At 45.4% G+C, this 26,455-nt stretch overlaps 1 protein-coding gene across 2 annotated transcripts; it reads left to right on the plus strand.

Annotated features, from left to right (window-relative positions):
- Window positions 1-104: 104 nt before the first annotated feature.
- On the plus strand, window positions 105-25,969 carry n4bp3 (NEDD4 binding protein 3). Of its 2 annotated transcripts, none has more exons than XM_056600068.1 (10): window positions 105-324; window positions 16,807-17,069; window positions 17,164-17,335; window positions 18,750-18,986; window positions 19,521-19,642; window positions 19,957-20,161; window positions 20,296-20,388; window positions 20,758-21,006; window positions 21,795-22,041; window positions 23,058-25,969. In XM_056600068.1, the coding sequence occupies exons 2-10, from the start codon at window positions 16,828-16,830 to the stop codon at window positions 23,480-23,482; spliced, it is 1,992 nt and encodes a 663-aa protein (XP_056456043.1). In that variant the 5' UTR covers window positions 105-324; window positions 16,807-16,827; the 3' UTR covers window positions 23,483-25,969. The 2 variants fall into 2 exon arrangements, with proteins under 2 accessions (XP_056456043.1, XP_056456042.1); XM_056600067.1 differs by lacking the exon at window positions 105-324 and adding an exon at window positions 5,930-6,192.
- Window positions 25,970-26,455: the final 486 nt, after the last annotated feature.

Genomic DNA, 26,455 nt, shown 5'->3' on the forward strand with positions numbered 1-26,455 from the left:
GGCGATGTAACCCAGTGAAGGCTCAGGTTTGCCTGTACTTCCACAGGGGGGACGAGCAGCACATGTTCACCAACACTCTTCTCCCTGCTTGCCCCTCTGCTATTCAAATCTGCCGGAGGGAAACGTCCCAGCACTCTGTCTGCTTCTCTCTCTACACCGCCGACCCAGCGGAACGTCCTGCTCATAGACGTGGATCAACCTATCTTCGGATCCATATATACACGCCATAATTCAAACTCATAAGCCTATACACTTATAACGAGTCAAACTCCGCACTGGGATCGTTTTAACTAAATTCAAGGAATGTCCGACGTCCGAAATATGGTGAGCGCCGATTTTGCAATAATTTTGGGATTAGAGGGTATAGTTGTGCATTAACCAAGCACTTATTAACATGCTTATACTACTGCTATAGCTTAATGCATGATCTATCTGCAGGTTAAATTGACAACGTTGTTGCTGCATTGCTCATGATGGTTGCTTAACAACAAGACTAAATAGGCAATAGTCTTGTTTATCTCATGTTACTTATTTTCCGTTTTCAAAGAGTCCATGGAGGTGACAGAGATTGAGAGGAGAAGCACAATCTATCTTGTCATCTTGTGGTCCCTTGGCGAGGGGTAAAATAAGGGGACTGCCGTGGATAGTAATGTGTTTGGCCTGTAAATGTTTGGGTGGAAGAACGAACTCCTACGTCTCTTTTGATGCCCTGGAGTTTGGGGACAAAAGGGTGTGTGTGTGCGTGTGTGTGCGCGTGCGTGTGTGCGCGCGTGTGTGTGTGTGTGTGTGTGTGTGTGTGTGTGTGTGTGTGTGTGTGTGTGTGTGTGTGCGTGCGCGTGCGTGCGTGCGTGTGTGTGCGTGCGTGCGTGTGTGTGTGTGTGTGTGTCGCTGTGAGAGAGGCCGTATGAAAGAGTGTTTGAGTGGCGGGGGAGGGAGTCGGTCAGTCTTAAAGATTGCAAGGCTGTTGTCGTGGAGACCAGAGGCCACAGGTGACCTCTGACCTCTGCCCAATCATAGTGCATTCACAAGAGGATGGTCAAGCTCTGGTTGCGTGCTTCTATAGTCCTGGGAAGAAACGGGCTGAAGTTTAACAAGTGCTTTAAACTTTCTTCAAACAAAAAGAAAAGCAGACTGGTAGTGTGCTGACATGGCTTTGAACTGTAGATTCATCCTGAAAAAAACTAAAAGCCAAAAGCTCGCTTTTACATTACAGAGTCAGTGGACATTCAGAAACGGTCTCAATGAGAACGGCTCCCATCATAATAAAACGTTGCATTGTGGTTATCCTCGACCCACAAAGATGTGTCTTTTAGCCTGGGTCCTCGATCCCTAAAGAACACTATATTAATTGTTATCTCTGTCAGTTAAAGAAAAATAAGACAGATTGTAGACTAGATACAAGGTGAGCTTTTAAGATCAGTCCTTATCACAGGTCCGGCGGGGCCAACCGGCCCCTGTAACTTAAGGAGAGACCCTGTAACTCGAGGGGGGGGGGGCATCTCTTTTCTTTCTTTGGTCAAACAGCTGACAAGATCTCTAGATTCAGCTGTTTGGGTTCCCAGGAGGTTGACACGTCCTCCGCGGCTTTGGGTGTGTGAACGCATTTGTTTGTAGTGTGTGTGAGAGAGAGAGAGAGAGAGAGAGAGAGAGAGAGAGAGAGAGAGAGAGAGAGAGAGAGAGAGAGAGAGAGTTCTTAAAAGCGCTGGCAGCTGATGTAACAGGGATTCTGCTGACCGTTGGATGTCTGCCGGCCGGCTGCTTAGCCCGGCAGAGCAAAAAAAAATGAAAGAAGAGATGCAGAGTGAAATGTTCTCTGCCTCCTTTTTCGTAATAACGTTGATGAGGAGTACTTTTCGACATCAACAACCCTCCCGTCAGACAAGTTTCCTCAGTGCTTGCTTATCCAAGGCTCTGCATGGCTTCTTGTAAAAAAAACAACTTCAACAAATAAAGTTGTTTTTTAAACCCCCAAATAATGTCATTGCTTGCGTGTCTAGTGTTTATGAGTAACTAGCGTTGTTGTGGCTTGAGTGGTCTCGTTGACCCGTGCAAAGAATGTCAGTTGGTGCAAAGCCCCGCCAGGCAATATACCCCAGGCCAGCAGACACACAACAGTCCGCTGCTTCTGTTTTAGTGGACAGACCTTTCCGACCCTCAGGCCAGCCAACCAGCTAATCATCCGATAATCACCTTTTCCCCTCCTTTTACACTTCCACTGGGTCTTCCCTCCCTCATTAGTTCCTCCCTCCCTACCTTTTCTAACCAGCTGCTGTCCATCCTTCATCCTGTTAACCCTACGCTTCTTCCCTCCTCATCCGACAGACTGCTTATGGACAGTCAGTATGGGGCGAGCTGGAATGCTCTGAGGGGAAAGTGTTGTGCCCGGCTGGGATTAAACACAGTGCTCTCACGCCCTGGCAGTCGCTGTGGACTCATCCTCTCTCTCTTGAGGGGCCGTCTGTCGAAGCGATTAAAGCATGGCCGCGCCGAGAGGCAATCACTTTGGGGCCTTGGACCAGGTTTGCTCGGTCCGACCGACCGGCTAAAAGACTGTTTGGAACTGTTGGAACTGTTCCTCCCTAAGACGTGAAGCCCTTTAGCCCTCTAGACCAGACGGAGCTGCACGCTATCCACAGCACTAGGCTTTGCCGTAGTAAATCTAGCTAGCCACACACACATAATCTATGACCCACCATGTTGCAGTGATTGGAATGGCTAGCGCCTGCTTTTTCCTTCAATGTAAGTCAATGTTAATTTCTTTCTAAGCTACTTGACTGTAACAGATGTGGAGCGACTCAAATACTTTATATTACAAAGTAGAGGCTTGGTTGTGCTGTGAGAGTCTCACATTGCACCAATTTGATAAGCTCCAGTTGTATCAGTTTAAGCAGAACTTTATCAGTCGATAAAGTGCTAAATGTTTAATTGGCTTGATATCAGCTAATATTACGCCCTTTGGATGGTTCGAGTTTGGAAGATTCTTTGCAGCGTGTGTGTGTAGGTGGTAAATCCTAACAGGAATAGTTTGGCTGTGTTTTTTCTATTTCAGTCCTTATATTTGAACATGCATACCATACTGAGCTTAGGTTTGTCTGGCGAGCCAATACAAGGAAGTTTGGAATACTTTCTTGTTCCTCGCGTCATCAGTGGAAGCCAATTCCTGGGTTACACATGTAAATAGAAGTAAAAAGCAGTTTGGCACTGAGGTATTTGGTCTTTGTCAACATAGTAAGGGATTGGATACCTGACAGGAGGTCAACTGCCTAATGCCATTGTATAGTTTAGACTAGAGTGTAGCAACACTCTCCACCTGTGAGGTTTGAGTGTGTCTGAAGTGTTTGTACATGGTGTCAGCCCAGCCCAAGGGGCCTCAGCACTTCAGATGCAATCACAGATCCATAAATCCTTAACTTCTAAACCAGAATAATAATAACACCTTGCTTGCATAACTTAAAAAAGAAAAGGCTGGTAGAAGCAAACGGATGTTATGCAATACTTAGTAAACATTCACGCGAATCCAATGGTTCCTCTAAATCTATTGTGTAGTTGCCAGAAATGCTGGGACCTCAATGACCTTCAGCGGAAGAAAGGTCAGCGCATGGGAGGGTTAAAAAAAGACCCCTAGCAGGGGTCTTTGTCTCTGAATGTCCCTCGCTCCGATGGTGGATATAAATAGCCCCCCTTTCGCATCTTAGCCTACCGGCATCCGGCTGCTCGGACAGGGTCTGGTGTAAGTTTTGTCATAAGCTTGTTCTGATTATTTCTTTATGTTTTCATTGCGTAGGCTTATCTACCCGATGTATCGCCACACCCTCAACTGGCATTGATAGATACCGACGTGTACTCTGTTAGTAAAGCCCGGTATAGTACTATGCCTTTTTATGCCAATTGTTTGGCAGTTACAGTCCAAATCCTTGCGTCTTTCTTGAAATTCTTGCTGTTTTACACTATTTGATCTAATCCTTAGCCTAGCTTTTGTCTATACCTCGAGGGATCCAACCTGACAGTGTTTTGGAACAAAGCCTGATCCACTGGACCAACTCAATACTGATTACAAAAGCCTGTATATATATTGGCATTTCCCTTAAAAAAGAAAAATAAATGAAAAAATGTGAGATAAATCCTTTTGTTCTTGAGTCACAAAGCAGCTATATTAATCACTGCTGATGCTATGTATACAGAGGTTGACAGATTTGGCGGATTTCCCTTAGCCTGCATAGTTCCAAAAGCTGGTTTCCGTCTTGTTATGGAGGATCACTGCAGGATCCTAGGAGGAAATTAGTCTGGTCCAAAAAAGGTCTCCTCATACCTTCCAGTCAGACAGGTAGATGAGGCTGTTAGCAGACCCTTACTACCTGCCCCTTTTTATGAGTTGCCTCTGTGTCTATCTCCAGTTCCAATCACATCTATGTGTCTGTTTATCCTTCCTCACATTTCCTGCCTGCTCGTGTTCTGTACTGTTCCCTATGTTCTTTTACTGCTGCACTTCCCTTCAGCCTGCCAAACACTCAAGCAAAGCGTGCCCCCAGGTGCGACCCTCAGCTACCTCCGCTGTGTGAGGAGAGAGACGGTTAAGAATCTCCCGACAACAACGCTATCATCTGCGGAACCTGGTCTGAAGCCTGGCTGCAAGGCTCACCAGTAATGACAAGGACGGTGCACTCGTTAAGGATAATAAAGTGTTACTGAGCACTGCTTCATTTGGGGGCTATTGCCCTTTCATTCATCTTGTCTGTATTCATAATTTATACTTCATGTGGTCTAGTCAGCGGCTTTTCGAGGCACTGTATAAAAAAAATAAAAAGGCATTCCATGTTCACTTTTAAGGGAATGTCTTTGATTGTCTGCCAGGGTGTTCTGCATATCTGCGGGGCAGGGCACTTTATTACTTGGAGCTCCACCAAGACTTCTCATCGGGTCTGCACAATCCATCCGTTCACTCGCTTCCACCGTGCTTCCCAAACATCTTGTCAGATCAGCCCCCACCCCTGGGGCCCAACCCGCCCCGAGGGAGACCAGAGAGAGCTCTTCTCTCAGGGAGGAGGCAAACAATGTGCTCTCTCTCTCCCTCTCTCTCTCTCTCTCTCTCTCTCTCTCTCTCTCTCTCTCTCTCTCTCTCTCTCTCTCTCTCTCTCTCTCTCTCTCTCACTCTCTGTGTAAAACGATAGGGCATCGGAACCTACGCTGTGAGCAAGCCTCCCAGGAAGGAATGGGGTCGGGGGGGGGGGGGGGGGGTAACTCATTATCTCGTCAGTCCACACAGAGACGTACCTATCCGCTTCCTTCTCCTCATCGTCCTTACATCTTGGTCTCATTCTCTCCCTGCCGTCGTTTACTCACCTACTCCGATCATCCCCCCTCCATCTTCCTGTTCTGTCATTCTCTGTAGACCAGTCTGATCCCCTCCACCCCCCCCCCCCCCCCCAAACTCTATTGTGCGTTTAACTTTCCACAAACATGCCGTGCATTATATGCAGCCTGAGTAGTCGCCTGTTGGGGCCGTGTCTGTCCCGTGTCAACAGCAGGGCCGGCCGGGCCGCTTGGCGTGAACCATCTCACATCCTGCTCCTTTGTCTGTGAACCGGGAGAACGGGTTTGACCGCGCTGGGTCCAAAAAGAGGAATCTCTGTGTGAATTATCCACACAAAAAGAGAGAGAATGAGGGTTATGTGGGGGAGTGGGTGTGGGTGGGGGGGGGGTTGTTTGTTTGGGTTGTTTGTCATCTTGCTTCGGACTTGCGTGGAACCCACATTAATTGCGTCATATGCGGGTACAAATAAAGAGGATGTGAAATAATACATTCGAAGAGTTTCGATTTTGTGTGAGAGTGTTATAGAGTCATAGGATGCTGTTGTACCTGAACATACAATAGTATTTTACCATATACTATCGTACCAAAGTACCATATAATAAACCATGATGGGTTTATTATATATATTTACCACCTCACCCTTAGGTGAGGTGGGACACTCTCCTTTATGGCTCTGCAGAAAAAGGGAGGAGGTTAAGACAGTGAGACTGCATCAGAGTTCAGCCTCCTCCAATCTCCGCCTCCCCTCTCAGTTTAACTTCTGTGGCAACACACAAAGTTGTGTTGAGTGACACTGGCTGGGGCATGATATAGAGCGAGACAGAGAGCGAGCGTTTGACACAACATGGGATTAGGATCACAGAGCTGAACAGAAGTAGCAGGTAGGTTATCTGTTACATGAACCTTTTTTTGATTTTAAACCTCAGCATTCTTTACATCACTGCTACACATCTGTTCAAATAGCTTTTGTCAATGTGGATTTTGTTTAGTTTAGTATACTTTCGTATACTCATTTACTATGCTAGCAGTTCCTCACAATGCTGGCTATTGTAATCATCAGTTATTATTGTAAATCAGGAACAAAAGTGAACCTTGTATAACCTGTCAGTGCAAGTGTACACATTATAATCATCTCTGTTGATAAAATGCTATGAACTGTGAAGTTACTGCATGGGAACATGCTTTACACAGTATAACACCCACAATATTCCAGGAATAGCAGAAGACCCACCAGTTATGAATATATATTTTTCACATCCATATGAGTCAATATGAGCATATCCATATTTATTTGAAGCAGTGATGGGAGAGGTGTAGGCTGGGATCCTTCTACGGTCAGTGAGGAAGTTCTGATGTTTGTGATGTAGAACCACACACATTTTCCAGCTTCCAAGGAGGTGATATTTGAATCCACTGGTCTGACTGGCTTAATCCTTTCCTCGGAAATCCCCTAAGACAGGCACTCAAAATGATTGCACTCTGTAAATACAAGAACAATGTTTCAGGAAGTCTTAACTTTGTTTTCAAAATTTGATCGTTTATTTTTATTGTGGCATCTTAATTATCGTGGCAGCCTCTGCATTCATCACTATATTTAACATACTTTTAATTGTGTCATACCGTAGCTTTTGAGTTTATTGTTGGATCTTTGTAGTTCAGTCTTCTCTTTGCCAACCGGCCCATCGTGTTAATAGTGGCCACGATGGAGGGATTTCAAAACCGGTGTTTCCCACCGATTATTTTCTTCTACTCAGCACTCGCTAACACCAAACGCTAACCTTATTTACACAGAAACTTTGGGTAATGCCGAAAAAATGTGGCATCAGCATCAGTGTTTACCCACGCTGCACTTATCTCACCCGGTTCATTTTCTGTCTACTAGTTGCCGGCTGAACACAAAACAGAGGAGTGAGGCATACAACAGTTTGAGATATTTTTTTCTCTCCATTGCGATTCAGCCGATATCACAGTCACATAATAAGAAGACTGAGAGAGTGGGACCCAGGACAGTTATAGCACAATGGGTGTCTCACTGCAGAGGATAATTACAATGGACATCATAGTACTATACACAAGTAATGTTTTAGGTCATTCTTCTAAACTGTGTGTGTGTGGGCTGGTGCGCTCTCTCTCACGCACCTGCTGTTTAGTGAAAGTGGTTCAGGTGTGAGTTGATGTACTGGGTGGGAGTCACTCTAAATGCATCGCTGTAATCACGGTGTGGTGGCTCCTACATGAACCCTTGGCTTACCAGGGGCAAACAATGGAGCCTTTTCTGTTTTGTAGCGGCAGATAGAGGACCTTTTGTGGAAGGTTCACGTTCACATACGTTTCTCTTTTATAAGCTTAATTTAGAGCTATTACTCCTGGCTACCTCTCCTCTTTCTACTCAACGGTGGGCCTGTTATTGGGGACTGGGGTTTAATGTTTCCTAGGAGTGACAGGAAATTGTGCATTTTTTAAAGGTGCTGTAGGATTTAGTGGCATATAGAGTGAGGTTGCAGACTGCAACCAACTGATTACCACACCCACCACCAAGTGATGAGGTTCGTTGATATATTATTAAGTAGACCTACAGACTGTCAAACTGTAGGTCATAGTTTATGAGTAAGATAGTGATTAGGATTAAAAGCTTTATGTCTGTTCTGGGCTACTGTGGAAACATGGTGGTGCATCATGGCGGGCTCTGTGGAGGAGGACCCACTCTGTGGGTCCACTGGTTTAAGATAACAAAAACGCAACCATCTTTCTTATTTTCATGGGATTATACACAAATAAAAGGGATGAAATAATGACAATGATATTCCATCTCTGCCTCGTCCGTTCCACTACAGTGCACCTTTAACTCTCAGTCTCCTGAATTGTAAACGCAGGAATAGCCGCCTCTGCCTGCCTGGGACAGAAATCCATTAGCCCTGTGCTAATGGCCACAGCCCCACAGCCTTACCATCAGTGCTTATGCACCATTTACCAGAGGGAGGCCCATTAATAATTAGCTACTTAGAAATGTACGGAATGTCCCTCGGTTCCCTTCCAACGCTTCCCCATCATCCACTGCAAACACGGCCCGCTGCTCTGCGCTTAACACACTTTCGTCAATATCTTTCAGCAAACAACTGTGTCTGACCTCACCCGGGGAGAGGAGGCCAAACACAGGAGTTGGACTGGATTCAGGATCAGCAAAAAAAAAAAAAACTGAAACGTTGTGTGTGTTTACGTTGTTTGCTCTTTATGATTCACACAGTGCCGCTACCTACGTAGCACTTTACCTTGTAGTGACTTTGATATCGGTCTTGTTCTCCCCTCTGTTATTTAGAATCACATGGGCATTATGTCAATACAAGTGCATAAAGTCCTATTCTTGTACACAGTACCTAGCCTATGAACGGTGCCAGGTGCCGCAAATAGACACTGTCGAAACAATTACTTGATACAACTCCACGATACTACAGTCTATATTTTACAATAAATATAGTACACATATCCTTTTCAGGTCGTGTTCTGTATAAAATCAGGATGTGAACTAGATATTCATCAATGCTGACATGAGCAGAGTACAGTATCGACTGTACAGTCCTGGGACTCTAGATCAACATCAGACTACATCGACCTCTTCCCATGTTGCTCCCCAGTGTACTGCTGTCCTCGCCGCTCTCTCGTCCGTACAGCCATCTATCATAACACTGGTAAGGCCCGGATCAATGGGGTCTGACAAAAGGCCAATGGACCCCAGACAGGCGTCCCTGATAAGTCCAACAGCCATACTGAGGCCGTGTAGCAGGTTGTTTGATTTGAATTGCTCCACAAATACAATTCATTGCAGTCAGATTGGACAGTGAGGGGGCCGAAGCTTATCGGCCAGGATGATAGTGGTGAATGGTGATGGGCTGAATTGGTCTGAGGAATTAGCCTAGCTAGAGCAGGTTCAATGCGTAACATGAAGGTCATCAGTGCGATACAAAGGTTTTATCGGTTATCGAAGAGGAACATGTTCAAAAAGATGAACATGTTCCAAAAGAAAGTATCAGGCAAGCGCCAGATTTAAATGGGAAATCTGGGATTAGTATTTTGATCACGCAAACCATATTTGGGTTGGATCGCGGCCTCCAGCTTTATCCCTGATTGACACGTCGGTGCTCGTAGGATAAAGCCAGTAGTGTGCAGTACTTTTTTCCATGGCCGACATTGTCTGGCTAGATCAGTTTGGTCTCAATGGGGTCTTTTACGTCAAACGTTGACCTTTTGGCCCCTGACAAGTCTCAAGCAGTTGCCATCAATGGAAGGCGTGTGAGTCAAAATAGCACGGCAATCATGTCACTGACCACCGGTGGAAAATATCTTATTTTTCCCCAGACACAACAGTAGTGTATGGGGAAGTCACATAGTCATCAGTCTAGCAAACGGTTATTACTTTAAGGCATAAATATATTTACATGCTTTTTCTTTCTTAGTAAATTTTTACTATAATTGACCTGAATCTATTATCCATCTTTATATCTAACTACATTTTTTGAATTTGTATATTATTTGTATTTTTACCAGGTGCACTGGGTTTCTGTCTACTGTGAGTTTATTGGTTGGTATATCCTGTCTTGTTGTGCAAAAAGTCATAATAAAAAGTACTTGCGCATCTTTTTACATGAAGAAGTAGCGGGCCACCACTTCTTCATATCTCATAGCAAGTGGTGAGAAGGGCTGAACACACAGTTTTCATGTGGGCCTTGGGTCAGTTCACCACCAAATGCTTATTTTTAACATGTGTGTACATGACTGTATACTCGACCCAGCACCTAGCGCTGCATAGATCTCTGCCAGAGAAGCAATGCGTTGCGAATTCAGCTGAAATACTCTCCTGACTTGACTTCAAGGCTCCATGAAGTAGCCTCTATCTTTCTGTTAGTCTGTCGGTCTGCCTGCCTTTTTCTGTCTGTCTGTCTGTCTGCCTGTCTTCTTCTTCTCCCCATCCCATAATGAATAAACTCCTGATAATTATAGAGTGCTGCTGCTTTGCGATGCCTATGGGCCCCGGAGCTCATTCATTACAGCCTGGCCTGCTAAGGGCCAATATGTGCAGCACCACTGCCCTCCTCCCAGCTCTCTGCCTGGCCCTGAGCACCTTGGGCCTCCAGATGTTCACTCCCTCCACATGTCACAGGCTGCTGAAACAACCTAACACTAAAGAGAAAATACTCACTTTCTAGCACTGTTAAGGCTTTTTAATGTTTTATGCTGTTTTTATGCATGAGCAATTTCTTTGACAGGGGTCACGCATGCCTTGCTCAGCTGGTCGAGCATGGCACAACTGACTGTTACAGCCCTAGGGTTAGGGGTTAGCTTCCCGCTGTGGCCACCCATGCTACTAATGTAAGCATTCATCCTATTGTAAGACAACATCGGTCCACCGAACGGTTCAAATCCCCCTGGAGGTTACGCTCTGTTCAGATGCAGCGCTCTCCCTGTGTGCCCAGATGAATCCTCTTTGTGCCCTCTCTCTCCTAGTGCTGCCAACCTTTCTAATGTGTTAATTGCCCGTCACTGCAGTGTACAGTCAGCCTGGCCCATAGAAAGCTCCGCTGGCAGAAGCTTCCTGAGACCGCCAGCCCCGTCCTGCTGAGTCAAACCTCTGCAGTAAAACACAACACAGCAGTCATCTATTACCGAGCAGTGGAAGGGGAGCAGAGTTACAACCCCGTTTGACAGTCTGCTGCAAACATAATTTTACGCAATTATTATATTGTCATCAGCAGTTTTTACAATTGACGATCGCCCTGAAATTCTTTGTGTCTGGAAATATTATAGTTGCCTTTTATTATGAATTAGCCTATTAATACATTTTAGTTTAACATTTTCATTAAACAATCAAATAATAAATATATCGTCATATATATTCCCAGGATTATTTCAAAATGCTCTTCAAATCGCCAAGGACAAGTACTCGGGGCTACCGAGATACGCCGCTGCATAATATGGCCATATATATAAGTATCAGGCTGTGCTTAGCCAAGCAGCTCGTAGGCTTGTGAGCACAGCTCCTTCTACAGTGAGGACGGAATGTGTCATCTGCAAGTGTGCTGGTGTGGGAGTCTGAACAGGACCCATACTGTATCCAACACTCGCGTCAACAAACTTTGATCATGGGACAGGAGAGAGTAGGAGGGGGAGTGAGAGAGACTGATGAGAGAAAGGTTGGCACAGGGGTGGAGTACCAAAGTCTTTTTTTGTAGCATTTGGCAGATAGCTGCTCACACCTTTCGGTGCGTCAGCCAGTGTTCTATTGAGCGAGGTGAAGCGCACACACATTGAAGCGTGTGTGTGTTTGAGGGGGAGTGTGCCGATGGCACATCAAAAGCCGCGGACGAGCCTGAGCTTGTGTTGTGAACACAAGCGTCTCTGGAATGTGTATTTTCTGTGGCTCTCTGTGGGATACTCCACGCGGAGGTGACCGGCCTCCAGCCCGAGTGTCCCCACGGCACGCTCTGGGTTTATTTCCATGAGTTACTTTGTGTTTTTCCGTTGGCCCCCTGACTGGTGCACTGGCTCAGAGAGTGCCCTCCCGGAAGCCGTTTAACTTACTGTTTAGCACCTTTTTTTCCACAGCGACGCACGGGGAAGTCAGATACGTTAATGAGCAGGTAGGGGTCAGGCGCGTCAAATACACATCAAATACACGTCACACTGTTTTGTAGGGGTGGGTATTGCCAAAGAAGTCACGATTCGATTCGTATCACGATTCACATGCCACGATGCGATTCTATCACGATGCATCGCGATACTTGAATTATTGCGATGCATTGCGAATTTTCACTGAACACTGTTAAAAAAAATTAAGCCATTACCAGTGGCTGACTGGCTGTGGATGATCTGGATAGTGTGTTCAATTGATAACTCAAAGCAACTCAATTCATACATAGCTGTATTTATTGAAACGACTATTACTGGATACACTGACAAGAAGTGCGAAGGATCTATAAAACTTAAAATAACAAAATAAGGATAATCAGTGCCGTTTACATGGCCTCAGTGGTCCTTTAAACCAATGAAATGAAAACATTCAAACATTTCCCCTTTTGGAAGTAGCTGCCATTATAACAACAATATCATTTCATAAACATAAGAGGACAAACTGATGCCACAAAAAGTGAATAGGCTTTATAAAACTATATAAAAAAGATCGATTATTAATTTTTTTAAATTAATAATCGATTCTTGGCGTCAACAATCGATGCAGTAGATCGTGAAAATTAGAATCGCGATGCATCGTCATGACGATTATTTGGCACACCTTTTGGGTGACTCAACATTTTTCATCCAACTGAACTGACTTGCATAGTACGTACGGTTCTAGCTAGAACACTAAGCCTAAAAGGTTCAGAACAAAACATATGATAGAGTCAAGGCATTGAATGAAGTCACATTATTTGTGATCAAATCCATTGCGGCCATTGTTTTTCTATTGTATTTTATTGATAGCAAGTGGGATAAGATGAGTTTGGTGAACAATATAATTTCAGCTGATTCAGTATTAAGTGGCTGTCAGAAGTATCCAACCTCTGAAATAAAGGCTTGTTTGATCATAATCTAATATATTGAGCTAGAGTGAATTGTACTTCATCATGTCAAATATCAAATCATAGTACATATTGTTCATTATCCAAAGATTTGGGGTTTCGAGCGGAGAGTGTAACCCCCGGGCTGGCAGTCCAGCAGATGCAAGTCAGGATGTGAGAGTCTTATGAAGTCGGTATGCTCCACCTGCTGTCACTTAACAGCACCAGTAGTTGATGTTGGCCTTCTTTTTAAGTTCTCCTCAAGAAAAAACTCCTTTTGAACAAGTACATGAGAGCTTTTTTGTAGCGCCGCAGCATAAATCAAAAGCAGAGCAATCCACATACTATCAAAGGCTCCAGGCCCCCACAATTTACCGAGTCACACACACACACACACACACACACACACACACACACACACACACACACACACACACACACACACACACACACACACACACACACACACACACACACAAACGAGCGCCCATACATGCACACACACACACGTGCGCATTCACACAAAATGTGAAGTGCCGGTCCCTTATGTTTGGGGGCTGAGTTGTAAATCTTGCAGGGCCTCCTGTACTCCTGAGTCCTGGCCCATAAACCTTTGGGCAATTACGGAGAACAACTGGACGCAAGATTTCCTAATGCCTGACGGATTTGTGCTCCCTGCCTAAAAGGATTTTCTGCTCATATCCATCTTCCCCAAAGCTGTCTTTTGCTCACTCCCTCTATCTCTTTCTCTAGCACTTCCTGATTCACTCAGCCAGCCATAGGGATCTTAATTTGGTGTATTGATTTTTAACAAAGTGACTCTTCCGATATTTCTACGGTATTGTTCTCTTTTCGGCTCTGTGCCCAACATTGATTGCTTTTAATCTACAGGAAGTACACACTGTACCGCCTACTGGGGGCCTAAACCCCTGTGTAAGAGGTCATGGGGTTCTGTAAAAGATACATTTTCATGTAAGACTGCCTTGTTAAAAAAGTAAGCATTGAAATTACTCGCTGATAAGACCTTTCTTGGCAGGCAAAAAAGGAAACGGCTCAAAAAATATTATATTATAACCAATATATTGATGCATCCCTTCACTTAAATGATCACGATATTGACTTCTGTATTGACGCGTCAAACACCAGCCCTGCCCGTAAAACCACATAAACCATTAGGTTTTCTCCCGACCACACCACTAACACAATGCATTGTTAATGTTTAATTACGTTACCGGTATCCCATCAGCGGTTAGGCGTGACTAACTAGTCGTGCGTCAGTGCATGCATGAAGCCAGATGTGTACACAGGATGTTTTGTTGTTTGAAAGCCTCATGAATACCTCTCCCTTTTACCGCCCGCTAGCTGCTATGCTATTTTAACCATCTGAGTAATCGATGTCGACGTCAGGGAGGGGGGGAGAGGGGGGCACCTCCCCCCTCTCCCCCTCTCTTGAAGTATAGTGCATTCATGCTGTTTTGAAGAGAGGATTTAATAATGGCTCTAGGAATCTGACTGCCTGTGTGAGCTAGAGCAGGGGTTCTCAACCACTGGGCCGCGGACCAGTTTTGGCCAGTGAGCCATTTGCCACAGGGCCGCAGAGATATGAAGACTACAAAAATGAGATGCAGTCAGACCAATCCCAACCCCACTACTCCATAATGCTGAAGTCTGCCTGCCACTATTGTCATTAAGTTTTTATTTACTTATACCGGGCCTTGAAAATATTACAAATATGCATACTGGGCCTAAGTATTAAAAAGGTTGAGGAACTCTGAACTAGAGGGATGACTATGTCAGAACTGATTTCAGTCACTTTGTCACTGACGATATATTGGTTTCCAGTCCCTCAACGTTTGAGGATCGTCCAATGCCGAGTACTACTCTGATCTGTTATTTTTAATAAATAGTTCTGACATGATTCATAAGAAGTTATTAGAATAAAATTGTAGGCTACCCATCTGTTAACATTTTCCACAAAGGAATTTCCCTTCTCTTATATCAATTTGCACTTATGCCTTATGCCTTATGATTATCTTTGTGGAACAAAAAAAAAAGAAAATCTATTTGCTTTTAATGGTATTGCATTTATGACATTGTGACGTGTTTCCATGTAGAAATCTCTGTCTCCACTTGCAGTCAAACCAACTCTTTAAAAACAGGGAGAGTGGACAGCATTGCGGATGTAACCCTATTGTAAAACCATTGTCGAGAAAGGAAAACATCCATCATGAATACTGTACACTCACAGCACACACCAGCACAACAGCGCTCCACCCTGAGGCAACAGAGGCAATAGACTACGTCCGTAATGAATGACACCATTGAACATCGGCAGTCTGTATACTCCTCCCTCTCATCTCTGTCCGAGTCCCAGGTAGGATAAGGGCGGCCGAGGCAGGTTTGTGTGTGTTTTACAGCCTGGAGAATGTCTCCTTGCTGCTGGCGGGGATGTTTACGCTGGGAAGGAGGGCGAGGTCAATGGGGTGAGATCAATATAAAGGCCTTTAATGAGGCGGTCTGAGCACAAGGAACAGAGGGAGTGGTAAAGAAGAACAGGAGAGCTGTGGCGCTGGTTGCTGTCGAGGGCGGTGGAGGAGGGAGTGACAGAGATGATGAGAGGCTGGACTTAAGAAGGATATGAGATTGTAGTGCCAACTTGGATGGCGGTTCTGGTGCTCTTCTTAATCCCTATCTTACGCCCTTGGAATACACCTTACTCTCGTCTGCTGCTGTAGCCCAACGCAGACCGGCCAATCAGAATCCTTTTAGATTCATGTGGATCATAAAACAAGGAGGGCGTAGACATTACCGTGGAATGATCCAGAAAGATGTGCCAAGTTGTGTGTTTGCATGGAATATAAACGTATATCACAGTCTAATATAAGGGTTGTTTGTGTTAGTGGTTCCATTGTATTCCAATAAAAAAAAAAGCGGTCTTAACTTAGAGACTCTAAGATAAAAATCTGCAGTTTATATTGCTTTCTATGGTGGAATATAATCATAAACAGACAAGTAATTGCAGTTTTGTTTGGGTTTGGTTTGTTGACACACACACACACACACACACACACACACACACACACACACACACACACACACACACACACACACACAGGCTGTGCCTATAATTGCCCATCATATGCTCTATAAATTGCATTCACATCATTATGTTAATGCATGAAGTACGGGAACAAACTCAGGCACCCTCATTTTTACAGTTTTTCCATGGAATGGGTGTTTCCCAAAATACTCGTGTTGACTCTGGTTTGAGGGGGATTGAGTCCGGATGCAGCATCATGGTTTATGAAGTTATGTAAGAGACTTGTGAGGTTGTATGATCCTTGAGAAGACCTTCCATTCTCTCACTGTTGGAAACTGAATCGACGGTTGAAATGCCATGATGAAGATAACATGTTAATGTTACAATTTTTCAATCTTAGTTGATTATTCCTGTGATTACTTTAGTTCAACACACAAACATCCCTTTCACTGTGCCTTGTTGCAACAGTCTATGTTTTTTGGGAGGCTTCATTGCAAAGATTTCCCATATGGAAAAGGAAAGTACATGCAGTTTGCATTTCTGTGTGATATGGAGGGTGTCATTATGAAATTAGAGCACTATGCTGCAGTCGGCACTCACTGTGTGGTCAGCCATGTTGGTCTTTATGTTCACAGTAACAGCTGTCTGGATTGCGAAAGCAGTCCAAGACACATCTGTGCTATCGCCGGTTTTTGCGTGTGTGTGCTAATTGCACACAGCGCATCTTCAGTGAAAGAGGTGGAACTACTAGTTATTGTAACACCAGCTATGATGATTGACATTTTCAAATGTATTCTGAATCACTCTGATTAAGAAGTCATTGTGCCGTGTTTACTCACAAGTACACATGCAAGTACCATTTATAGTTCTCACTGTGTTGGTAATTCTTTCAATTTGTTTTTTCCCAGTGCCGGCCTCATTGGTAACCAATGGCTGCCTCGGTGCAGACCCTCCCTCGAACGCGAAACTCCTCCAGCAAGACCTTCCGCTCGGCCCCGCCTCTCTCCTCCAACTGCACCATGGGAAGTGTAGGCAGTCTGGTGGAGAGGCCAGACGTGTCCCAGACCAAGAACAGTCGTGCCATGCCACAGGTGAGGCCCCGGCAGAGCAACGGGCTACTGAAGAAGGGCTTCACCCAGAGAGACCTGCTCAACTACCTCAACATCAGCAGGTGGGTGCGCTGCAGTGAAGCCGGCTTAAGTCCACTCAGCATGCACATTTTCGTTGGCCGCTAACACTCAATGGGGGATTTTTCTTTAAAACAGGAAGGAGCCAAGAACAAATCCAGGAAGTAGGAATAAAACGGAAGTTATCTCTGGCTGCACTTCTCTCAACGGGCTCGAGGATGAAAGCCTCTACACCAAGGTTTACAATAAAGACGGAACCGAAATAGACGTGGGGAAAAACTCACTGCCCATCGGCGGGAAGTATGGAAAGGTAACTGCTGCTGGTGTGTTGTTGAGATGGGAAAGCTATTTCGGCATTTTGCAGCTACTTCCCAAACGTTTTTTTAACAATGCATGGGATGTACTTAAAATTGCAAGCAATGGTTCAGGTATTTCGATTTTTATCAGGGGAATATAAAGATAACGAATGTGTTTACATTCTGGCAGTATCAGTTGGGTAATATTTAACGAAAGCCAATCATACTTTTTAATCCCGGTTGGTGTTGATCTTTTGGCTGAGGAAAAGATTTTATGATCTTGGTGGTATGAGGTCTTTCAAAGTGTCTCGAAATAAATTCAAAATTTCAACCAATCAGATTGCTAGAAATAAGTAAATTCTTCGACCAATCAGATAGCGCATGTATCTAGATATGTTTTGGATCGTCCTATAAAGGAGAGAAGCACACCCCTAGTAAAAGGGTAAGCTTCTTGGCTAAAGCAGGTTGCATACTTCAGTTAGAGTGGCCTTTGTCTGCCTTCTAAATGATTTATGACTGTTGGCCATCGGCCAGATTGGACGTTTTAAATTGGTCGGGCTGAGAATGATGTATAGATAAAGTAAAAAAAGTAAATAAAACCTGGCAATCGCGATAAAATCAATTGACCGTTGCGGTCATGAATCGTTCAGTATAATATACTGCCCTACAAAGGCAAACCGCAGTATCTGTCTCAATGGTGAAACAGCGAAATGGCTTTCAATTGTTTAGTGTTCTACATAAGTGTAAATACCGTTAATAAACAATGATTCAATAGAGTAATTTTAACCTGGAAAAGATCCAGAATATTTTCGACCTATGACCTCAAAAAGTAGTTTGTATTACTATGAATGGCTTTTTAGATTTATAGGCAATACACCGGCAGTACAGCAGTGCTGTAGCTAGTGTTTCAACATTAAGAGAAAGAAAATGTCTTAGTACATTCTATTTGTTTAAAAATTAGTTTAATTTAGCCCACTATATGTTTGAAAAAGTAGTTTATGAGTAAATTGTGACTCATAACCGTTAAATAAACCAAGATAAAGTTATTAACCACCTCCTCATTATCAACTTGTTCAGACAACCTAATTTCTACCACTTCATTGAATAGAATACCACGGGAGTTTTAGAGCAGAGGCCTCAACCATGTCGATGGATTATGAACACAGACACAGCTAGACACAGTCTAGCACACTAGACAGAGTTTGTGAGTTTGCCGCACCTCAAAAGCCACAGCATTACTAATGTATTTTAATGACTGATAAAAAATGTGTAGGAGGATTTTGTCTAGTCTGCACTGCAGTTAATAATTATGGATTATGTTTCTATGTGTAAGAAAAGTTAATTAAGATAGCTAGAAATAACGTAAGCAGCATTTGAAGTATTTCTAAGCCGTTCCACCCTCCTGTTGTCTCCCCCCCCCCTCTACAGACTCACTTCAGGCCTTCCGCCTTCAAGCGAGTCGCGCCCAAAAACTTCAGCTCCATGCAGAACCTGTACCCCACCTCCCCGGTAGAGGACCTGGACTACAGGAACAACGGGATACCCCAGGCTTACGGCCACCCGCCCCCGGCCGCCTCCTCCTCCTCCTCCTCTTCCTCGCCTTCCCGCCCTGGGAGAGCCAGCAACACCACAACGATAACAGCAACGTCCAGCGCGGGCCACAAGGTGTCCCCTCGCCTCACTGAGTCATCAGCGGTCATAGCTTTTATGTTACATAGATACATTTCTTTATTTATACCCAGAGATAGAATTAATGATACATTATGTATAGATAGATAACGATATGGATAGATAGATAGACAGACAGACGGACGGACGGACGGACGGACAGACAGACAGACAGACTTTATTAGCTTAATTTCTGTGTTACATCACAGCTACAGTGTTAGCCATAGGAAATAATACAACACAAAAAAAAAGTATAAAGTAGTGCTAAGGAAAACAAAAAAATAGATGCTAAAGTAAGGAGAAAAAGGACAAACAGGGCCAGGACAAACAATATGAATAGTATAAATGATTATTATTATCACCGATACTTGAGCCTGCATGACTCTTGTCTCGTTATTATCTGAAGCACCTATTTGAACAAAACAGCCGCACCTCATCTCTGTGATCTCGAGGGGAGTCAAAGTCAATGAATCACGTTGTTTTTGTTATGACTGATGGGTACTAAGCATGACGTTTTCCCCTCCTCTCCAGGCCTTGGCTTGCTTGCGCGGCGCCAGTCAAGAGGATGACAACATGTCCGACTCGGGACACAACTCCATGAACAGCCTGCCGCCGTACCGCCCGCCCTTCCGCCCACACCTGTCTCAAATCAGGTAGACCACTGCTTCCTTATCAGATGACACTGCTGCTCTATGACTTGTATGTTAGAACTTGAGCAACTGATGGTGTTTTACATTCACGTTCAGTCTCCCCGTAAGTTGTTTTATACAAAGCGAGTGACAGTGTCAGGGAGGCAGTGAGAACATTCAAATTCTTGAGTGCTGCACTACCCAGGTTTAAAGAACAGCTGGACAGAGTTGCAGAGTAGCTCCAGGAGACATGGTTGTGCTCTTACTCTGAAAGTACAGTGTCAGTGATCGGCGCTACACATTGAGACGGTTCTAATTCGACTGTGGGTTCTCCCCAGCGCGTCCACGGGCCACATCAACACCATCGGCTCCCTGGACCGCTCCTGCATGGGGCCCCGGGGCGTGGGCCCGGGGGGCGCCGTGATGGGGGGCGACATGGCGGTGACCTGTCGGAGCATGGCCACCCTGAGCCACCTGACGCCCTGTCCGGGGGAGGCCCCGCCCCCCTACGAGCTCCCCCTGTCCCTGTCCATGGAGGACGTGGTGAGTGCGTGGTGGAGCACAGAGCAGAATCGATCTTCTTGATGCAACCCCTTTTAAAAGCATCTCTTGTGTGAGTGTGAGTGGACGGACGGGGAAACGGTATGAGCTGCTACCTCTCTGTTCCTGGGTCACAGGTCCGGGATCTAGAGGAGCGCCTGGTGGAGAAGGAGTACGAGCTGAAGCAGATGAGGAGGAACCTGGACGAGAGCGAAGGCGCCATCGCTCAGGTGGGTGGACGCCACTTCCATGTTCTCAAACTTCGGTTGAGACGGGAACGTCTGCGTATTGCGTAATGTGTTGTCTGGGAAACATGATGCTCCACCACCGGAATAGACACTAACACCTACCAACAACAAGGTATGTGTTGCACTAATATTTTATGATGCCCGTTTCTATGGTAACAGATACTGCAGGCTCTTCTACTGCAGCTGTTCAAAATTGGAATTGACCAGTATTTTAGAAACATTATACGATTGCCAACCAAAGCGGATAAAAGATGGCTACACGAGGATCTTCCATCCTCTGTTACGATCCCAAAGAAGTCTCAATCCTCAATCTCGCCCGAGCGACCGGCCCTGACCCCTGCGTGTGTCCAGGTGTTCGAGGGGAAGCAGCGGCTGTGGGAGAAGGAGGTGGACGAGCTCAAGGGCCTGTACGCCGCCAAGCTGAGGCAGCTCTCCCAGCACGCCCAGCGCTCCCAGCGCAGCCTCCAGCTGCAGCTGTACCGGGCCCAGCAGGAGAAGGGTCGCGCCCAAGAGGAGCTGGACAGCCTCCGCAGGGTCAAGGGTCAGGAGGAGGAGGAGGTGGGCGCAGTCAGCCCCACCCTGGAGGAGACCCGCTGGCAGGTATGTGGTTGGGGTGGAGCACAGAGTTTGTTGAGCATTAAAGGTAACAAATGTTAGGGGACACCGTTAGTAGAGATTATTATGCCACACGATGGACACAAGGATACAGTTTATTATGTTTATTTGTTATGTTTATTTTTTTTTTTTTTTTTTTTTATACAATTTCTTTTTTTTTTTTTAACGATTTATGATGACTATATGCTCTGTAAGGTGACCGTGGGTGTCTTGAAAGGCGCCTCTAAATTAAATGTATTATTATCATTATTATTACAGTGGGGTATTGATCATTCATCTGGACGTGAATATGAATGCGCTTTCTGAGGTCCCATCACATTTATTCATCTATGAATGAGACACGGGTGGTGGTTGATGGTTCAACTGTTTTGCTCAGCTGTGGGTCTGTGCAGCTGGCCTGACCCGACCATGGCACTAACACTGCCAGGGATCAGGGTTGTGAATATTATAGTGTAAGAAACAATGGCTGAAGTTCTCTTCCATCAGCAAGTGGAATATAAGTATTTATTTATTTAAAGCCTCAAAGAGCCAAAATGCACCAAAGACATGCACTGAGAAGGCTCGGTTATTTTTCCACGTAAGCACCTTGGTTTTGCTTACATGTTCTCCTCTCTCTCTCTCTCTCTCTCTCTCTCTCTCTCTCTCTCTCTCTCTCTCTCTCTCTCTCTCTCTCTCTCTCTCTCTCTCTCTCTCTCTCTCTCTCTCTCTCTCTCTCTCTCTCTCTCTCTCTCTCTTCCCCCCCCCCCCCCCCCCCTTCCCACCCCACACCCAAGGTGTGTCAGAAGTCGGGGGAGATCTCCCTGCTGAAGCAGCAGCTGCGGGACTCCCAGGCGGAGGTGACCCAGAAGCTGAGCGAGATCTTCCAGCTGAAGACCCAGCTGAGGGAGACGCGCGGCGAGCTGCGGAGCCGCGAGGGCCAGCTGGACACGCTGAAGACGGCGCTGCAGGGCACGCTGCAGCGCCGCCACACCTGCCTCAGCCAATCGCACGAGGAGGACGCCGCTGGGGGCGGAGCCACGGGTACAGTACACGCTCTCTCTCACGCGCTTCACGTCAGGAGACAACAAGTGGTCTCGCTTTTTCTGTCATGTCGTAGTTATACAGTGTAGGGACGTTCATCGGCTTGATTGAAAGCCAATTTGTTATGTAATGCATAATTATTTGGTAATTTTGTGAGTTCATTAACATTGTAAAAAAGAATGAATGAAGAATTCTCATCTCCTGCTAACATATTCCTCTGTCGTCGTCTTCTAACATCCTCCCACGTCTATTCAAATCTTCTATCGTCTCCTCCTCCTAACGTGTCCTCTTGTCTCCGCTCGTGTCTTCCGCTCCTCTCCTCCCGCCCTCTCTCGTGTCCTGTCATTCCATGCTCTCATCTCCTGTCTCCTCCTCCTCTCATCCCCTGTTGTCTCCTCCCAACGTCTCCTGCCGTCTCTCCCCGTACATCTCCTCACATTTCCTCCTAACATCACCTCTCTCGCATCCTCCTCTCCTTTCCTAGTATTATCTCCTCAACACTCCTCTCATTTCCTTTCTCTCATCTCCTATCACCTCCCCCTCGCGTCTCCTCTCGTCTCCTCCCCTGCTTTCCTCGCATAATCTCTACTCTCCTGTCTTCTCCTCCTCACATGTCCTCTGGTCTCCTCCTCTCCTTTCCTCGTATCATCTCCTTTACCCCCTATTCTTTTTCCTCCTCTAATCTCCTGTCACCTCCTCCTCCTCACATCTCCTCTGGTCTCCTCCTCTTTACCTCAAATCATCTCCTCTACTCTCCTGTCTTTTCCTCCTCTAATCTCCTATCACTTCCTCCTAACATCTCCTCTTCTCCTCCTCTCCTTTCCTTGTATCATCTCCTATACTCTTCTGTCTTTTCCTCCTCTAATCTCCCATCACCTCCTCCTCACATTGCCGAACATCTCTTCCTAATGTCCCCTGCCCTCTCCTCCCAACATCTCCAATCGTCTTCTCCGCTCATTTCCTCCTCTAATCTCCAATCACCTCCTCCCCATGTCTCCTCCCGTCTCCTCCTCCAGGTGGGGGCGTGGCCCCGGTGGAGGACCGCCTGCGGGCGGAGCTGCTCCTGGAGCGCCGGCAGAGCGAGGCGCAGGCCGACGCCTTCGAGGAGGAGAGGCGCACGTGGCAGGCCGAGAAGGACAAGGTGATCCGCTACCAGAAGGAGCTGCAGGCCAGCTACCTGGACATGTACCACCGCAGCGAGGCCCTGGAGGCGGAGCTACACCTGGCGAGGGCGGGGCCGGAGGGCTGGGAGAAGGCGGGAGGAGGAGGAGGAGGAGGAGGAGAGGGAAGAGGTGGCGGTGGCGTTGCCGCCGGCAACAGCGGCAGCGGGAGCGGGACGCTAGAGCGGGACGGGTTCCCGTCGGAGTCCGGGAGGGCGGAAGAGGACGGACGTTCCTCTGGCCTGCCGTGGATTGAGAGAATCGAGTCGTCAGAGATCTGATGACTCAGGTCGACGAACGTAGTAACTCCTTGACGACTAAGCTTCAGGATTTGTCCCTCCCGTCAACCCTCCCTCGCCTTGTTGATTTGAGCTCCCCTCCCATGATCCCATCCACACCTCCCTCAGAAAAAACACTGCTGCTGACAATGGCTGCACTGAACACTACCCCCAAGTAGTCTCTAAGAAAACCTTTGGGAATGGCCCAACAAGCCTTCAGACTTCCTAATGAAGAATCCTCTGTGTATTTAAGTTAATGAAATCGACTTGTTTTGTAACCTGTTCCATTGTTTGGTTATCTTTGTACACATATTTGGAATTACTGAACTGTCTTTAATCCAAATTCAAAGGGATTCAAAGGGATTTGTGGCCAAGCACCTGTTGCACATAATGTCTGTGCATAAAGGGCACAACCTAGAGCCTGTGGAAGAGCCACGCCGCTGGCTTAAGTATGGAGGATTAGGACTAGCCAGGAGCCAGACACTATGGTTCTGCTCTGAGTTCTACCTGTGTCTCCTGCCCCGGGACGCCAGCTCACCTCAGCAGGTCAAATGGTTTGTAGATGACTCAAACTGATTTTTATTTTACCAAACAAAAGGGTATACTTACTGTATAATAAGTGCATCGTTTCACTTTCTGCAGTTCTACAAAAATGATATTCAAAAAACAATGCCCAGCTCAGTGACTAGCTGAGAAGACCTTACTTGATCTGCCCCATGTTTAATGCAACTGTTTTCAAAGAAAAAAAGCGATGATATACTGTGACTTGTGTTCTTTTACTGGAATAACTGTACAAAATGTATATAATGTTTGCTCGGACTGAATAATAAACATATATCAACAGTGGCATACTAAATCGAAGAGATTTGCTCAAGATGGGTCCTGATTGGCTGAAGGCCTCCTTCCCGTCCGTATGAACTACACCTGTTTTCAGAACTATTTTATTCACCAATACAAACCATGGGGCATGAGCTTTGGAACCCCATAGCCCACATTGTAGAGGAGGCCTTTGGGGTCTAGAAACCGTCTTTCATTGGATTATATCTATTCCACCCCCATCCCTACACCAAAACTCAAAGGCCAACCCTAAATACCTTCTCGGTATATATAACCGAGGGTGGCAGATCAGCTTGGATGAAACAGGTGGAGCCTTTGTTCCAGGAATTTGTGTTTCCGTAGGAAAAAAAAAAGTGTTCCACAGAAAAAATTGAAAGATTTGGAAGTTTCTAGGGAGATGAGTACGTCAGGAACGGGATCATTCAAGTGCCATCCGAAACGCTTTGTGCTGTATGCGTTTGCTGGGGTGAATCATTTGCAAAATGTATGCAAATGCCTATGCAGATGCCGTTCTGGAGAGTAAGGAAATGAATCCATGCTGCCTTGTTTTCCACAGCGGGTCAAAACCTGAATAGTTACGAGATGGGGCTGACTCACCAGGTTGTTACCCTTGCATTTATTACATTATTTAAACCTGGGCTTATTTTAACTCCAGAGCTCACGTGGTTGCTGATATAAGACACATTAGACTGCAGTGGAATGGACCATTTTCCCGCGGTCGTCAATAATAGGGTAAAGAGATACCTCCTGTTCTTGTCATTTAAGGTCTGTTTTATTTTTTGGTGGTCGTAGCACCAGCAAGGTCCACATATATTTACTTGACTAGTTCTGTCTACACCGGTGCACTGCCATTCCTAAATCGACCCTATAATTAGAGTGAGGAGCTACACCTGTGTTTTCCCCGCTGTGAATAGGGCCCATTGTCAGTAGAAGGCTACTGTGCCAGGATGTTTAATAAACACTGATTGGCATCTTCCCAGTTTCTTATGCCGAACATAAAAAAGGTGGCCTTGTGAGGCCAGCATAAACCTCGCGGGCTTACCTCAGGGTTTTGCGAGGCTAGGAAAAATACATTGAAGACCAAAATTATTGTATATTTTATCCTTTTTCAAATGGAAGCCTTGAGTGTTTTGATTTGCGATTGACACTTATTTGAGTGGGATAATAGTGTCCCGGCGCCACCACATGGTAAAGATGGGTACAACAGGATGTTTTTGCCTTAAATACAATTTCAAATCCCAGAAAGGACTTCTCGAAGGCAAGATTTATCTATTCATTTTGAAAAGTTACTTGGAGTATAAAGTTTTTATTTTTATATCCAGATGCAATTATATGAAACATGTTAGAGGATAAATATTTACAATAAAACTTAGCGCAACACTCAAAAGCAGGAAAAAAGCATACATACAACAAAAAGTGATGACAGAATCAGTCGTCCCGCACAATCCCCAAAGAAGCAATGTAGGATTGTTAACCAAGAAAGGAAACTCTATTAAAATGTGGTAAAAACATCCGCCTAGGTCAGAATAATTAACAGAAATGGAAAGATGAACTATGTTTTTGTTTTTTTATCAATTAATTTTCTGCTCCAGTGATGGTGTGGAACATAGTGCCATACCGGTGAAAGAGCATATCGATCAGATCAGTGGTATATGGATCATCCACTATACACCCCCCTAGTGGCTGCAAGGAGCATCACTGACCCCCACTCCATAAACGCTATGAGACAATCCCATCGATTACAAATAGCTAAAATATATGAGGAATCTTTTCAACACAATAACCATTAACCAAGTGTGCTGCCCTGACAATCAATTGTTTTTTAGTAGCATTTCAATGAACATATCTTAAACCAATTTTTTCTTGTTAATAGGAAAAAGTATGACCCCTGAGGAAAATGGTTAAGATGTGTATATCCCAATGATCTGAACCTTACCGCAACATGACATTAAAGCCATACATACGCAGCAGATGCATTTAATATACGTGTATATTAAAAAAACAGCCAGTTAATCAAGAGGACCTCCTGTTCAACAATAAATGAATAAAGCTGAACCAAGGGCCCTAGTAAAGTAGTTGCAGGTTCAACAGTACAGCTAACCCACCACAAAATATGTCCCAAACTAATCATGGATCAAG

Source organism: Gadus chalcogrammus, chromosome 10 (genome assembly GCF_026213295.1).
Source record: "Gadus chalcogrammus isolate NIFS_2021 chromosome 10, NIFS_Gcha_1.0, whole genome shotgun sequence".
Lineage (NCBI taxonomy): Eukaryota > Metazoa > Chordata > Actinopteri > Gadiformes > Gadidae > Gadus > Gadus chalcogrammus.